Consider the following 16530-nt stretch of genomic DNA (forward strand, 5'->3'; position numbering starts at 1 on the left):
GCAAGACAGCAGTCTGAGTCTTCAGAAATTTCTAATATGTCTTTATTCATTGCCCCGTCTTTTAAAACATTCCGCTAAGAATAGGTCCATCCACTGAATTTAATTTTATATATGAGCAGCAGTAGTGCATGGTTAACTGTGGTGTAAAACAATGTTAAAATGTTAAAACCACCAATCAGAGCAGACATGAGAAGCATTTTTGCTGATAGTCCCCCCCAAAAAATATTCCATCTTATTTTAGAATTTTGGTTTCATTTCTTTCAGCGTTAACATGAGTGGACGAGGCACAATTAACCTCTTCATTTAAGGAGTTTACTGAAGTCAAAGAAGGCAGAGACAGAAAAGACAGTCCAGTGTGCTCCAGGGCTAATCCCTGGTGTGAATTTGGCCTGCCTGATTACTATTTATTTCAGTATTTCACTGCTTTTCATTAAACTAGGCTGCCTCAGCAGCAGAAAGATGCTAAACATGCTGCTACATGAGCAAATAAAACAGAAGAAAAGAACTATGGCATGGCTTTTGCTCAAGAGGTAGAAAACCTACAACTACCAGAATGCAATGCACTGCTCTGGACCATTTAACACTCCTGCCAGTAGGTGGCATAATGCAAACTTGTCAGTTTGACACAATGGCAGCAGGCTGGTAAAAAACAGTGTCATTTTACACTTAATCAGCAAAGTAAAACATGTTTCTGAAAACATCTGAGGTGAGAGATATGCAACTCAGTATTAGAATCTTGACTCATATTTGTTCAGCACTGCTTCATTTTATTGTTCGATTTCAGGTTTTTCCTGCTCCATTTTCACTTTGCAGGATATAGTATTGCGCCCACTTGTTCAGAAACTCTTGTGATTACAGCAAAACACAACACTTAAATGTGTTTCAGAAAACATATTAGAAGAGAACTATCCAGTGCAGTAACATAATGTTAGTTTTAATTCGATCAAAGCTGCTGAGTTTTGGCGTTTGATGTGAGTTTGATCTGGGTTTGAGAGAAGCGAGAGCAGCAGGTTTGTCTCTTGATGTACTTTTATACTTTTGTGTTCGTGGTGGCGGGCGATATGAAAATGCAAAAGTATAGCCCATTGCTCAAGCGATAGCCAAGAGCCAGTGACAGTTGGTGTGGAGGGGAGCAGGGAGATGTCGGCACTGGTTTACTGCAGCTCATTTACAGATTCTAACCACAGTTCTGATACACAGCTGTTTGAAAATTGGTTGTGTTGGGCTGGGATTTGAAATCACGATGTCAGGTTCACTGCTCCATGACTGACAGCCATCTCCCATGGACAATGGACTCGTCGTCCTGCGGAGGTTTAGATGTCATGTGACCTTTAGAAAATATGGTCGTCTGATGACATGATAGCAGGTGGTTGTTTATGAGGGAGACAGTAATCTCTGTCTCAGTTCAGAGACAGTCTCTGCTGTCAGACGTAAACGTCCTGCTTGATCTTTCTCCAGGTGTCAACTGACTCTGATCCAGACTGGGGAGAGGACCGGAAGAGGTCAAAGTCATGAAGTCAGTGGACATCTAGAAAGAGACATCCACTGTTAAAGACATAACCACTTCACTCCCTGTACATGACCAAGGCCCGCCAGAGTCAGGATGTCCAGAGTCTGCGCTTCAGGCTGATGCATTGAGCCACGAGACATCTCATAATCACTCAACATTATTACTGATACACCTCAACAACAAAAGATGGACAACATCACAGCGCCCCAAAAGTCAGGCCTCTGCAGTGCCAGCAAATTGATATGTGCGAACCGTTAAAATAATATAGTAGCACAATGTGAGAGTAACAGAAATGTTTTGTTTTTTTTAAAGGGGGCTTTTAATTTAAAATGACAGATACAGAGAGTTCAGTGAAAGTAACTTTACCACTCAGTCACAGACACATTGGTAACAATACAATAGCTGTCGTTGTGGATAAAAATGAAGCCCAAAAATTTTATTTTGCAAAAAGAGGAGGAAGAGGAATCTGGCAAGTGATATTCGCAAGCAGGGCCCAAAATGAACGCGTGCTAATCGCCACATGCGGGGGTAGATTTTTCGTGTGGTTTGTTAAACTCAGAAGGATATCGACCACATGAGTAAATGTTGCGTCATAACAGTCATGTATGAGAAGAAACTGCTTGCACGCATAGTATGAATATGTATGCAATTAATTGTTTATTAGTCTCTGTGTTGGAACATTTTGAACTGTGCTCCTGATTTTCTTTGTGTGCTCCTGCTAATTTTTTTTTATTTAGGAGCAAATGTACTCGTTGGGAAAAAAGCTAGCGTAGAGCCCTGCCAAAAGTGAAGCCGTAACATCCCGATCATCCCCCGGTGGTTTGCTACAGTGTAGGCCATAACCCCTTGTCCTCATGGTAGTGGATGGACATGGGTCAAACTAAAAACTCAAAGTACACCTTAAATACAATTTTTCCAAAGTTGGTTCTGACATTTAAGGTTCTTCTTCTTACCCTGATGTTGGTTCAGATGTTTGTTTTCCTTATGAATCTGTTTGAATTTGTTATTTGATGATGTAAAAAGGGGATTTGCCAACATCTGTGCACTCGTGTTAAATGCCACTGCTCATGATTAGTCAGTGGGTGATACAGCAGAGATTGCTACTGCGCAGACTCTGGCTCCAAATGACGTCAAGATGGCAGCGACTGTATCTAGGATATTTTGGATTCATTTCTGTACAGTGGGAGCAAGTGGAGACGTGTAGTCCATCGTTATACAGGTGTATGAACAGAACTGTTTACAAAAGTTTGAGTTTGTCATGCTCTGTGAACAATGCAGCAAAAAACTGTAGTGATTTGGCTAAATGCAAATGAGCTGGAGGTCTTCTCCACTGATGATTGGAATCTTTGACATATGGGGGGGGTAGCCCTACATACAACCACGTTATCACCTGACTATCTACTGACGGTGCTTCTTTATTTTTAATTTTTTTTAATTCTGTTTGAGTGAGTCCTCAGTGCTGCATATGGCTTTCTCAGTGATCATGAGGTCACTCATCAGTCCCTTTTGGTGACATCTGCAGATAATCACTGCAATGTAAACTTAGTACATTCATAAACATTCTTTTTTAGACTCACATTAAAACTAAATTCTTTGTTATTTAATAAGGGCTGCCATCATGTAATGACGGAAAATGTACAAATTGATCTGACGTTAAAAATAACATCTGTCATTAAAAAAGAAAAAATAAGAAAAACATCTTCAATTTTGGCGTGTCATATTGAACCATGACATTTACAATCAATTTCAAACCAGTTTTTATAGGTTAAGAACTTTTTCTTTATCTCTTTTTTTTAAATGATTTGAACCAGAAAAAAAGAAGCAACAGGGGGCAGCAATGGTCTTAACTCAGCAGCACACCCTAAAATGAGCTAAAAATACGATTGTCAGCTCAAAACATACAAGGACATAGATGCAGTGATAAACCAGCCAGTTCAGAGAAATTTTGGCTTTGTGGAATAACATTTACCTAACTCCATTCAGTTTTCAGCTAACAACTTGCTGGAACCAGTTTGTTGTGTCCCTCCATCACTTTCTTCCAATGCTGTAGGGCCCCATCTGTTTCAATGTAAACCTACGTTTTAAACTTCAAACAAAAGCTTATTTTAATCAAAAGCATTTTCAAACAAGTTCAGCAGCAGACGACTGAGAAAAGCCACGCTGAATGAATGAAGTCAGAAAAGTCAGCCAATTTTGAATTCAACTTTTCCAGCTTCTGTATTTCAGAGTCATCGGAGAGACTCAGAAATAAAAATAAATAGCATTGGCTGTGGCAGGAAGTGAAATCTATTTAGTCACTATTGTCTTTGGGATTCTCTTCAGTTCGACTGGCACTTAGGTCGGCCACTTCCCTTGGGCCCTCCTGGGTTGAACTTCCAATCAAGTCCAAAGCTGAGTGAATATCTTTGCTGGCTTTCTCCTGAGTCTTCTCCTGCACTGCTTCTCCATTAGCCTCCACACCCAGCCCATAAACAGCCTTCTCCCCATTAAGGAGGTGACTGTGCTCCTCCACCGGGATCTCTTGACCTTCCTCCACCTCTTCCAGCTTGCGTAGGATGATGGGAAGCTTTGCGTCTGCATCAGAGTTCTCAAGCATAGCAATATCGCTTTCCTCGTACTGAGGCAATGGAGCACCCTCTTCCAGCTTCTTCTCAAAGTGCAGACGTTTGGCCTGTCCACTGGCTGACGCTTTCTCTAAGATCTGCTTCTCGGCCAGGCGGAGCTGGATCGCCATGCGAGCATGAAGAGGTAGATCAGGTTTCTCAAGCATGAAGAGATCGTCCTAAAAGACAGCAGACCAGAGGTAAAAAGCCACAGAAAATGTGAAGAAAGAGGGAGGGAAAGATAACAAAAGGGCATGTAAGTTATGGTTGTGCCTCTGTGAACCAGGCAAACTGCAGTTACAGTTTACATCCATGTCTATCCAAAGTCATATGCAGCCATGACAGATCACAGTGCTTGAAATGATGCTGCAAAGAAGTGACATATTCTGAAACTTGGATGCTTTACACACGTGTTCAACCAGGCAGCACAGGATATCTATAAATCTGGCAGTTTTAAGCTGGACACCCAAGATTAGAGTCACCAAATCACTATGTGACTAAATGTCTCCCCTTTGGTTCCTGAGTCATGGTGCTGAATAATGGCCATTTATACTGCACTCTGGAGAATAAATCAGATGCAAGGTCACATTGACAAAAATCCCATCATTATCATTAAGTTCCAGTGGACTTTTTTCTTTTTTATTTCCAAATTTAAGTTAGTTCCCTCAATGTGTTCTTGAGATATTGCCTTCAGAAGAATGGGACAGATGTACGTACAGCAGTGACATGGATAAGCCTTTGTGAGATCAAGTTGGTTTGAACCTTACTGAACACTTGCCTCTTTGTCTAAAAACTTTCAACAAAATAAACATTCCAGACGAGACTGACCTGTGAGGTGGTCTTGTAGGTCTTGAGCAGCAGAGCAGCTCGGTTCTCAAGGAAAGTCCACAACTTGATCTCGTTCTCCCAGCTGACAGGGAACTCGCTGTTGCCCAAGGTGAAGATCTTATTGATGGCTCGATCTCCCAGCAGATAGTCTTTTAGTTCCTCTGTAAATAAACTAAATGTTAGCATATTTCAAAAGAACCCAAAGCACAACTGCAAGCCATTAGAGAAAAGTAGTAAAGGTGACATGGATTATAAAAGGTAATGGGTTTGTAAGACATAAACCTACAGGAGGGCAGCTAGTACCTTCTTCCCATAAAAGAAAACATTGTACTGTTAAAGTAAAGGTCTTCATGGGTCCCCTTCAGCTACTGCTCGTGATTGTTTTTTGTAGAACATTATGGTGTCACAGTTGACTTTTGACCTCTTGCTTATAACATGTCAGAAAGTCATCATTGTATTCTAACAGACATTTCAGCCGTACCAATTATTGACTTATGGCCAAAAACATGTTTTAAGAGGCCATCAAGATCTGACCTTTAACCTTCAGCCCCCAGATTCTGATCAGTTATTCTTGATTTAAAGTGGACATTTGAACCAAATTTGAGGAAACTCCCTCAAGGCAGTCTTCAGATATTGTGTTCATGATAATGAAGTCCACTTGAATGTTGAATGTTTATGCCAAATTTAAAGAAATCCCCTCAAGGTGTGATCAAGATACTGTGTTCACAAGAATGAGACAGATGAGGTCACAGTGACCTTCACCTTTGACCTTTGACCACCACAATATAATCAGTCCATCGTTTAGTCCAAGTGAATGTTTGTGCTAGATTTGAAGAAATTCCCTTAAAGCGTTCTTCAAAGTGCTAGCCTCAGCTATCGCTGGAGTGGAGGCATAAAAAAACAAACCCAAAACCGATATACAGATATTTACTTTTTAACAAAATAGACCCATACTGAAATAGTCCTGATGAATGACAGAACCAATCTGAAATATACCTGACATAATTAGATCTGGTCCAAAATGCAGTCAACTCAGATTAGAGACAACCTCTGGCAGCAGCCTGATATTCCACCAATGAACAAGAAACCATTGATGTAAAGACAAGGAAGTCTTAAGAATCACTGCACCTGCTTTGTTTTGCCTACAATTTACACTCCCACGAAACAATCTATGCATCAAAACACAGATAATTTTGTCTTCTTTCACCTGACATCTCAATTGAAGCAATACATTGTCCTGCCTCAAAGCAACAAGAGATCCCTTCCCTGTCTCTTAATGTTGTCCTTATGTTATTTCACCTTAGTTTTAAGCGGAACCCAAATGAGTCTTTTGAAACTGTGATTTCGCTGTCAAATTTAATAGTTTATACATTTTTTGGTTAGTAATTATTTGTAATAATTATTTATTATTTCTTATAGCCACTTTGAATTTAAATTTTATTGCTTGTTTTTAAGGCATGACACGATCAGGCAACCCAATAACTCTGTTGCCTGGTTATTCTGTGGTGTCCCTGAACACAGGTGAAAGTGAAACAGCTGTTATGCTCCGAGCCGTTGGTCCATTCCATCCTGATGACATTAGAAGTGCCCCAACTGTATCATTAAAAGTTAAGCTAAGACATTCCTTTTTAGCCCCACATTCCAGTAGTCTGGTTCGACTATTTTAACTATTATTTTTTATTCTTTTATTGGTTTGAACATAGATGTGTTTTTACATTTACTGGTTTATTAGATTATCTATTATTTGGTTTGTTTTGTTTTTTTGGCTTAACTCATCTGTTATCATCTTTTATCGGCTTATTTTACTTATTTTATTATATTTTTAGTTCTTTAATTATTTTTAATTCATAAGTGGTATCCTCTACTATTGGTCTACTTTTAGTATAATTATTTTATTTAACTTAAACAGCTGTATATAAAGATAGATGACATGACAGCTCTCCCAAAGTGAAGCTTCATCATCTTGACCACCCCCTGGTGTCTGTCTGCTGTATAGGTCACAAAGCCCGTCTCTTTGAGTTTTTAGTTTGGTCAGAAGTGTCTGCATATCCATATGCTCACGTTTAATGGCGCTACTCACGATTGCTTGGACTGGTGTTTTGGCGGGAACTCCCTCACCGCAGATATTGCTTCTGCACAGAATCTTCGGACTCACACATCTTTGTATCTTTTATTGGTTTATTCTTCATCTTATTTTTTATTTTATGAGTTTTTATTTTTAATAGATTTGATTTGCTTTTATGGTCAGTTGACGGCTTTGTCTTGTGCCTACAACTTTCACTTCACACTGCGTGCAGGCGTAGTGTTACAACAAGTAACACTACGCCTTCCATCAATCTAGATTTACTATTAATTCTATTGTATCTTGTAAGGTAGCGGCTGAGGGTTTTGTTGAATGTAACTACAAGGAAAAGGTGTTTGAGAAGTTCCCTGTAGTCCAGCATGCATAACACTTCAGAATTGTTGGCATGGTCACTTTTACATTTTGCTGAGATACTTACAACAGTTTCCCCCTGCTGTCCGTATTTTCTCTATTTTTAATATACTTTCAACTCATACAAATACCCAGAAACAAAGAAGTCCTAACAAATCTATTATCAAACCCCTGATCTCTACTTCTTTTTTTTAGCAAATGGCAAAAAACATTCAGGTTACAGGCTTAGCATTTCAACTTAGCGATGACTGTTGTATTGGCTGGCTAAAATGACAACCACCTTTAAAAGCTGCTCTCTCCAAGCTCATGTCCATACACAGTGCAGACTTAACTGTCTTAGTTTGGACACACAGAGATGATTATTATTTAGGATTATTATTATCTTCCCATGATAGTAAAGACAACATCCACATATGCAGACTATCCCTTTTATTTAGAATTTTTTTGTGATTGTTGTCAAACATTGTGTAATAATGTCCTCAGTACTTTTTGTAAAGGTCATGTCATGTGTATAAGAAGTCACTGACGGTACTTTCCTCCTCCTTTGATCTCAGGACCGAAACATGGTTTTGTTACATGGGAAGGTGAAAGAGACAAACTGTGTGAGCACATGCATCCATCATGTCACACCTGGTAAGAAATATCAACACACACACACACACACACACAAAGGCATTGAAACCATTTTAAAATTAACATGAAGCAAAAGATGTGAATAATATATCAGTGGGGTCCTGCAGATGAGTCCTGTGACAGAGGAGGATGTGGCCTTGTGGCCTTGTGGGCTTGGGGATTTACGACACTGGTGCCATTCCGCATACATGCCAATGAATATTGTAAATCCCCTGGTGGATTGCTCCCTCCACACATCTGGCAGCCTGCCGTGACCAATTAACCAACTAAGTAATGGACAGGTCTTGCTCTCCCTCTTTCTCTTTCTCCTCTACATCCACATTTTTACCTCACTGATGTGCATAGGAAATGCTCTCTGATGGCGGTCACAGCGACAGGTCGGATACCATGGCATGTTTGTTTTAGACTGTGTTGCCAGGCTTGAGGTTCCATTGGAAATGTACAGCTGCCAGTGTTTCACAGTTTGTGTATGTATGTATGTGTGTGTGTGTGTGTGTGTGTGTGGGTGTGTGTGTGTGTGTGTGTGCTGGTGTATCTGTCAATGTCTTACCCTCTGTCATGCAAAACACTCTGAGGAAGGCCAGGAGCTGGGCTGAGATGGGGGGTTCATTACAGTGCAGGGCAAAGATACAGGACCTGAAAACACAACATACACCAACATGTTAAGAAGAAACCAATAAACAGGCCCAGGAATTCAGAATATGTGCGTACAAATACAGTGATGTGTGTCGAACTGTGTCCAACTGTGTCCAACTGTATCCAACGAGACACATTGACTGAATCAGCCTATCATCAACACTCTCATATCTGTGTTCAGCACAGAGCTGGAGTCAGGACGTGCTTAGCTTAGCTTAGCTCAAAGACTGGGCGCAGTAGGAAGCATGTAGCCTAACTCAGTTTGTTCAAAATTCAGCAGCTCTACTCCTCATTGGTACCAGATCTCCCCTGTACTTGCCTCTCTTCACTGGTTACCAGTCAAGTCCAAATTTGATTTTAAAATTCTTTTGTTTTCAAAGCACTGCATGGAATCACACCTGGTTACAATTCTGAACAACTTTTCCCCTATCCCCCTTCTTAACCCCTCATATCTGGTGACCAATCACTACTCTCCATTCCACGCTCTCAGTCCAAAACTGAAGGTGATCTAGAATTTTCAGTTGCTGGCCCTAAACTGGGGAAAAGTCTCCCTCTGTCAGATCTTCCCCATCCATTGAGACATTTCAAACCTGTCCTAAAACCCATCTCTTTTCATTAGACTTTTAATATTCATTTTGATGATTTATTTTGTTGTTTGTACAATAGGTTTTTGATTTTAGATTGACAATAGATTTTATGAAGACACTGTATGCCTTTAAAATTACTTATTTTCTCTTACTCATGACAGTTTTTATGTTACCGACTTAATCCCTTTGGTCAACATTTGTCTGTCTATAAATAGATCTGACGTGACTTTCTTGGTTCAGAGTTCAAAAATGTGTCCACATACTATGATCAAAGTGCCCATACATTTTCATGGACACATTTCAAAACTTCTCCATAACTGCCCCTCTTGCCTGCTGTTTTTCAAACATATCAGATAAAAATCACAAACATACTTTCAGATAGCTGGCATATGTGGTGGGTGAGACAAAATGAGGGGAAAAAATGAAGAAATGTATGTAATGGTAAATAAAATGTCACACACTGACATATATTAAAGCTACGTTACATCAACAGCTGTTCAGATGCATTAGTTGGAAAGATAGTCGCAGGATATTATGGTAACAATTTCATTGCATACAAAAAAATATCCATGACTTAAAAAACTTGTAGTAAATTTGACAAAATCCACGACTTTTCCAAGCCGGAAAAATGTGTTTGTGAAATTCCATGACTTTTCCAGGTTTTTCATGAGCGTGGGTAACCTGTTTTAATACTTTTTGGTGACCAGCAGCAGAAAAGCAGCATGCAGCTTCCCAGAGATCTGGGGTCACAGTGAGGTTGCCATGTGTGGTAAATTCCTACTAAAACCTGCATGCATGGACTGAATCTGAAAATCTACATAATCCGAAATTGATTATTATAATAACTCCAGCATGCGAGTCATATTAATCCACCATCACACATCACATCATGTAAAGAAAGCAAAGCAGTATTTCTCCAAACTGCAAACTGTTCTCAAGTGATCTTTGTCTGAAATAAGTTGGACAAAGATACGAAATAAACATTATATGGTAACGCCTGTTTACTCGAAGATATATCTTAAGCTTAATGTCCGTTTTTTTGGTTAGTCCTCTAACTTGGGGTACAGAAAAACAACAGAGTTGGAGCTTTTCCAGATGATTAACCTTGACTTTCATGACAGCATGTATAAAATGCCCAACTGAGAACACCACCTCTGCCTGCATTTCAACTGATTCTATAAACTCAAACTCTTGCCTCTCTCATGTCTCTCTACACAGTAAATTGATGTTGTTTGAAGTATATCAGAAAGTCAGCAGTGTAACAGAAAATATAGAAAGCAAGTTTGTTTCAGAACTAAGCAAAATTCATTCCACATCATAACATTACATGCAGAAGACAATATTTTCCTCCCATTTTAGTCAAGTGATGAATGTGGCAATCTGTAGCACAGGCTCAACATTATTGTACTTCTCCACTCCTCCTCAATGATCTCTCTGTCCACTGCTCCAACAACACAGAATCCACCTCAGGAAAGTGAACTCTCAGTGGAAAATTCTGTTCCTTCATGTGCTGTGTGTTTATGTAGACTTGGGGAAAAGAGCTAATTTAAAATTTCCAAATTAATAGTCAAATGTGCTAACTAAATTCCACTTATCAGACAGAAATGAAGTGAGGCAAAAGGAGTGATTTTGTAAAAACTTGTGATGATAACAGCCGCTCAACATCTCAGCAAGGCCCCACACTGAATCTGCTGCCGTTTCCTCTGAAAATGATCTTTAAGCATATCTGTCACCTTAATAGAGCAGCACTGCAACAACGGGGATTGTTTCATTTAATTTCCACTGTTGAGATTTAGACAGTCATCAATAAGAGATTAAAACGTGTCTGATTAAAAATGCCAAGCAGAGAGTGCTGCATACAATTAAGGGGCTAATGATAAAATGATTAAGCTTCTTGGTGATGAAAGCGTTGGGGCGGATGGTAAATTGATACTCTGTGGGGAGGGGGTGACAAAAAAAAAGAAAAAGAAAAAAAATGTGCTGCAACATTTATATTATGTGTTTTAATTATGCCAAAGGGGGGCCTGGTTGGTTGAAATTTCTATTATTGAAACACAAAAGTGTAGCGCAGCTATACATGAAAGGTGCATGAGCCTGAAGCTCTCTTTGACCCATATTAGAAGCCTTCAAGTAAAACCCTTACAGCTGCACTTACAGATTGAGTCACCTCTAAGACTAACTCTGTGTTTGTAAATAAGTAGAAAGAAAAGAGGAAGAATGTTTGTCCTTGGTAGCCTTGCGAAAAAAAGAGTAGTTGGACATACGCTGGGATGCCGGCTCGTGCCAGCACTTCGGCTTTCATGGCGTAGAGGCGTTCGCTCTTACTGACGCCCAGCTTGATCTTCACTCTGTCGTGGGCGTTGTCTTGGAAGAAGAAGCCGTTGTGGATGACAAACTCAGCATTGGATCTCGTGCCATAGAAGATGTAGATCTACAGGAAGAAAACATCATCAGCATCTAAACTGTTACCATCACCTGTCTGCATGTCACTTTCTCTTAAGGAGGATGCTAATAATACACAGTAGGGCTGCACGGTTAATCAGGGGTAAAAACAACAACAACAACTACAAAAACAGGATCTTGATTCAAACATCTAAGGGATCTCATTTCTATATTATAGTTGCTGTGCAGCGATGGGTTGGGGCCAGGCATTATGAGGAGCAAGAAGATGATCAACCCTAACCTAATAGATAAGTTAAAAATACCTATGAAGAACTGTTCAGACGGGGGGAAGAATAATATAAAGAAAAGAAGAAGAAGGAGAGGATGAGAGAAAATGAAGAAGAGGCGGGAGACAAATATCAAATTCATGAGACGCATCAGTATACCTTTTGGGGGCCAAAATACCATTAATCCTTGAATTACCTTTGAAATCATGTGTTTCTACCCCACATAGCACAGTGTCTGAGGAGGTAGAGGCATGTTTAATCTGCACAACCCAGGACTTGAACTCAAGAAGTAAGGCATCAATGACCCCGCCAGGGCAAGTTGTTCTCGAGTTGAGCTGCTTCACCAGTGTAGAGTTTATAGGTGACTTCACACAATAATACAGCCAACCACCAGAGTGCAGTATAACAGCTGTATTCGTCCTTGCCAGACCTGCCAACTACATTAACCACAATGGAAGCTGGCTGCCAGCAGTTTGGTTGGAAATTTAATGTATTATTTTAGAGCAGCTTATCTTGGACCCTCCAACCTGCTGGCTCCTGAAGTCTGCTAAGCTCACTTGTTTCTAACCCAACACTTCCATTTTTCAAACTTGTTGTCTTCAGATCTAAGTTTCATCCTCAGATGGTGTGCTTCTGAAAGCTTGACAGCGGTTGTGAAACTTTATAGTTTGTAAAGTTAAGAAGCTCCAACAGTTCCTTAATTCAGTAATCTGTGGTCAGTGCTCTAAAGTGATCTGTTAAATTTAGTTATGCATCTGAAATGATAAGAGTCCTCACTATGAAAGATGTTAAAATTAGTGCTGGGCCGTTAACGGCGTTAACGTGCTGCGTTAACGCGGGATTCTTATCGCGCGATAAGGAAATTATCGCGCGATAAACTATTCACTAAGTTGGGTCTATACAGTGAGCAAGGCACCAATTTCACTTTGTTGTTTAAGCGCGGATGTATACCTGGTCGAATTACGCGGAGGGGGCGTGAACAAGGCGGAAGCTGGTCTGCCTGAGTGACTGGAGTGATTGGCTCAAGCCGTGTCACAAAGCTTCTGACTGTTAATGGTCTTCTTCATGACCTCTAATGTAGGCCCACAGTTCAGTTAGGGTCATGTTATCAGAGGCTGCGCCCTCTGCTGTTCATTCCAGTTAGCAGGAAAAAGCTTTTTCCACATGGAGACAGAACCTGTGTTCCTTAATGTCTGTGTTTAACAAAATAAAAAAAAGTTAAACACCAAAGTAAATCTTATGGAACATTATTTTTCTTTACCAAATATTATAGTAGAACAGCTTTCTCAAGCATTTTGTGATGCATTTTCATCATTTAGATAGATAGATATTATTTTGAATGTCTTTGGCAAAATTCAAATCTATAATTTTAATCTAGATTAATCTAGATTAACTACAGGATTGCAGTGAGATTAATCTAGATTAAAAAAATTAATCTATGCCCAGCACTAGTTAAAATACTCCTGCTCTGTGCTGCAGGAAATAGCTCCATTCGGGAGTTAACTGTGGGGGGCCTCTTGATGGCATTATGATGCTGCTAACGGAGACAAAATGGCTCGATTAAGTCAATAAACCTGTTAATAAACATTGGGTAACATTAGCTATGTGATGCCAACAGTTCTCCCTGTCACTGTGTCTGACTCTATCCCAGGTACAGCAGCAGTCTCATTCTCATGATAAACAGAGAGAGAAAGCGGATGAGCTGTGTGCAGTTGAATAATTAAATGAGTCAAATTTGCAGGAGAGTTGCAGTGACAAAAATAGCAAAGTTGTGAAGAATTCACAGTGACTGGCTGAATTTGCATTGATTATTGCGATTATAGCTTTTTTATGTGTTTGTGAAGAACAGGTGTGACTTCTGACTCAAATGGTTGCTGCAGACACAGTGTATGCAACGGTTTATGCATGTGCAGACATAAAGATGTAAATAGGAGTGGTAGTAGTGTGTTTACCTGGTCGTTCTCTTTGTAGTCCTGCAGCGCCACACATTCACATCGGTCATCCTCCAGGTTGTAGCCAGTGGTGATCTGCCGAACAACAACAACTTTAACTAATTCAACCTTTACCAGTGTTCAAGAAATACAAATACATACATGTATGTGGATGTGTGAGTGTGAGATAAAGACTTTACCAGTCCATTTGTGTGGTTACACATGTCCCAGAGGGGGATGAGGGCCAGGGTGATCCGGCTGCCGTCCTCAGTAGGGATCTGGTTCTGACGGGTCATTACTGAGGACACCGCCCACCTGTTACATACAACCAACAAATAACTGCGTATTACAGTCAAGTTCACTCGCTGCACTGACATCCCGGACTCCTCTTGCTTCACAAAGGAGAGGGAAGTTCTTCAACTCTTATATAGGCCTTGCATCAGAGGAGGATGGAGGAAGGATGGATGGAGGGAGGATGAGGAGGAGAGTGGAGGGTGAACAGAGCAGAAGAGCAGGTAATGAGGAGGAGGAGGATGGAGAAGGACAAGGATGGAAAAGAAGAGACTGAAGGAATAATTAATCAGTGGCCCACTTTCTCCCCACCTTTAGCATTCACAGACTCAACATCATGGAAAATTCCAGTTTATCACTCCTTGGGCGTTGTGTTTTGCAGTTCTGTCCATTCCACCCATCAGTTATGGGAACAATGCACTCACCAAGGTAGTTGGTGAAATCTGACTCATCGCTGACTTATAAAGCCAACAGGTTAGGCAGATAATCTAATTTAGGAGTGGGAGGGGAGAAAACCACTAAAGATGACAATTCTGAATCTTATCACGCAATCAAAAAAGTTTTTATTGAGCATAATCAATCATTTTAGGTTTTCCCAACAATACGCTGATGAAACAAAAAGCATGGAAATGTACAATAATGTTCGAAATTTATAAAGTAGTACTCCAACAGTCTTTTTTCTACTTGTTCGTTTGATCCAACATTTAAGTTGTTAATGTCATGTATTGTGTCCATTGCCTGAGGACAGCGGGCCCTTTTCTGCTCACTGAATCCAGAATTAATCATAATCAGATAATCATAATTCAGAAATCATAATATAAGAAATCAAATTCAAACTGTGGGATTCATAAATATTCTAATTTCTAAACACAACACTTACAACAACTACATGCTGAGTATGTGAGTGGCAATCCCTCTTTGCACAGGAAAGCTGAGTTTCCTGTTTTAGTTTTACTTATTGTTGCTTGGTGCGGACCTCTCCAGACACCTCATGTCAGCTTCAAAAAATGTTATTCAAGTTTATTAACAGATCTCAGCTATACACCTTGTGATTGTAGAACTTGAAGAACTTCGTGAACTCTCCTCCTGCTGATGCTACTGACTAGCCTGTGCAGGTTTTCAAATGTTAACATCAGAGAAAACATTAAGTAAAAAGTGAATAAGATGAGCTCCAGTTAGAACAGGGATTGCATGGAAAAGCAAGACCATCTCTGTGTCCATCAATCCTGAAATATCAGACAGCGCCATTCAACCATGTGACTCTTTTTCTATATATAGATGTGACAGAACAGAGGACTCTGGGGAAAAAAGGGGTGGTGGTGTGTGCTTTATGGTGAACAAGAACTGGTGTGATGGTGGGGATATTAAACTGCTATCCCATTCCTGCTCACCTGATCTGGGGTTACTGTCAATCAAATACAGACTGCCCTTTCTAGAAACCCCAATTCCAATGAAGTTGGAATGTTGTGTAAAAGGTAAATAAAAACAGAATATAATGATTTGCGAATCCTTTTCAACCTGTATTCAATTGAATACACTACAAGACAACCTGCCTGCAACACGTTCCAGAGAAGCTGGGACAGGGGCAACAAAAGACTGGGAAAGTTGAGGAAGGCTCAAAAAAACACCTGTTTGGAACATTCCACAGGTGAACAGGATAATTGGAAACAGGTGAATGTCATGATTGGGTATAAAAGGAGCATTCCCGAAAGGCTCAGTCGTTCACAAGCAAGGATGGGGTGAGGTTCACCACTTTGTGAACAACTGCGTGAGCAAATAGTTCAACAGTTTAAGAACATTGTTTTTCAACGTACAATTGCAAGGAATTTAGGGATTTCATCATCTACAGTCCATAATATCATCAAAAGATTAAGAGAATCCAGAGAAATCTCTGCACGTAAGTGGCAAGGCCGAAAACCAACAATAAATGCCTGTGACCTTCGATCCCTCAGGCGGCACTTTATTAAAAACCGACATCATTCTGTAAAGGATATTACCAAGTGGGCTCAGGAACATTTCGGAAAACCATTGTCAGTTAACACAGTTCATTGCAACATCTACAAATGCAAGTTAAGACTCTACCATGCAAAGCAAAAGCCATATATCAACAACACCCAGAAATGCCGCCGACTTCTCTGGGTCCAAGCTCATCTGAGATGGACTGACACAAAGTGGAAAAGTGTGCTGTGGTCTGAAGAGTCCACATTTCAAATTGTCTTTGGAAATCATGGATGTTGCATCCTCCGGGCCAAAGAGGAAAAGGACCATCCAGACTGTTATCAGCGCAAAGTTCAAAAGCTAGCATCTGTGATGGTATGGGGGTGTGTTAGTGTCCATGGCATGGATAACTTGCACATCTGGAAAGGCACCATTAATGCTAAAAGGTACATCCAGGTTTTGGAGTAAGA

General features: G+C 40.2%; 1 protein-coding gene across 1 annotated transcript in view; it reads right to left on the reverse strand.

Moving 5' to 3' along the window:
- Positions 1 to 19: 19 nt before the first annotated feature.
- The window catches only part of setd3 (SET domain containing 3, actin histidine methyltransferase), a 39708-nt gene continuing 23197 nt past the window's right edge, over positions 20 to 16530 (reverse strand). The window contains exons 8-13 of the mRNA XM_042500592.1: positions 14032 to 14146; positions 13853 to 13927; positions 11496 to 11662; positions 8559 to 8644; positions 4942 to 5102; positions 20 to 4292 (exon numbers count right to left, since the gene is read on the reverse strand). Of these exons, the coding sequence (XP_042356526.1) occupies positions 3801 to 4292; positions 4942 to 5102; positions 8559 to 8644; positions 11496 to 11662; positions 13853 to 13927; positions 14032 to 14146 (1096 nt within the window). The 3' untranslated portion in view covers positions 20 to 3800. The remainder of the gene's footprint in view (positions 4293 to 4941; positions 5103 to 8558; positions 8645 to 11495; positions 11663 to 13852; positions 13928 to 14031; positions 14147 to 16530) is intronic.

Source organism: Plectropomus leopardus, chromosome 14 (assembly GCF_008729295.1).
Source record: "Plectropomus leopardus isolate mb chromosome 14, YSFRI_Pleo_2.0, whole genome shotgun sequence".
Taxonomy (NCBI): domain Eukaryota; kingdom Metazoa; phylum Chordata; class Actinopteri; order Perciformes; family Serranidae; genus Plectropomus; species Plectropomus leopardus.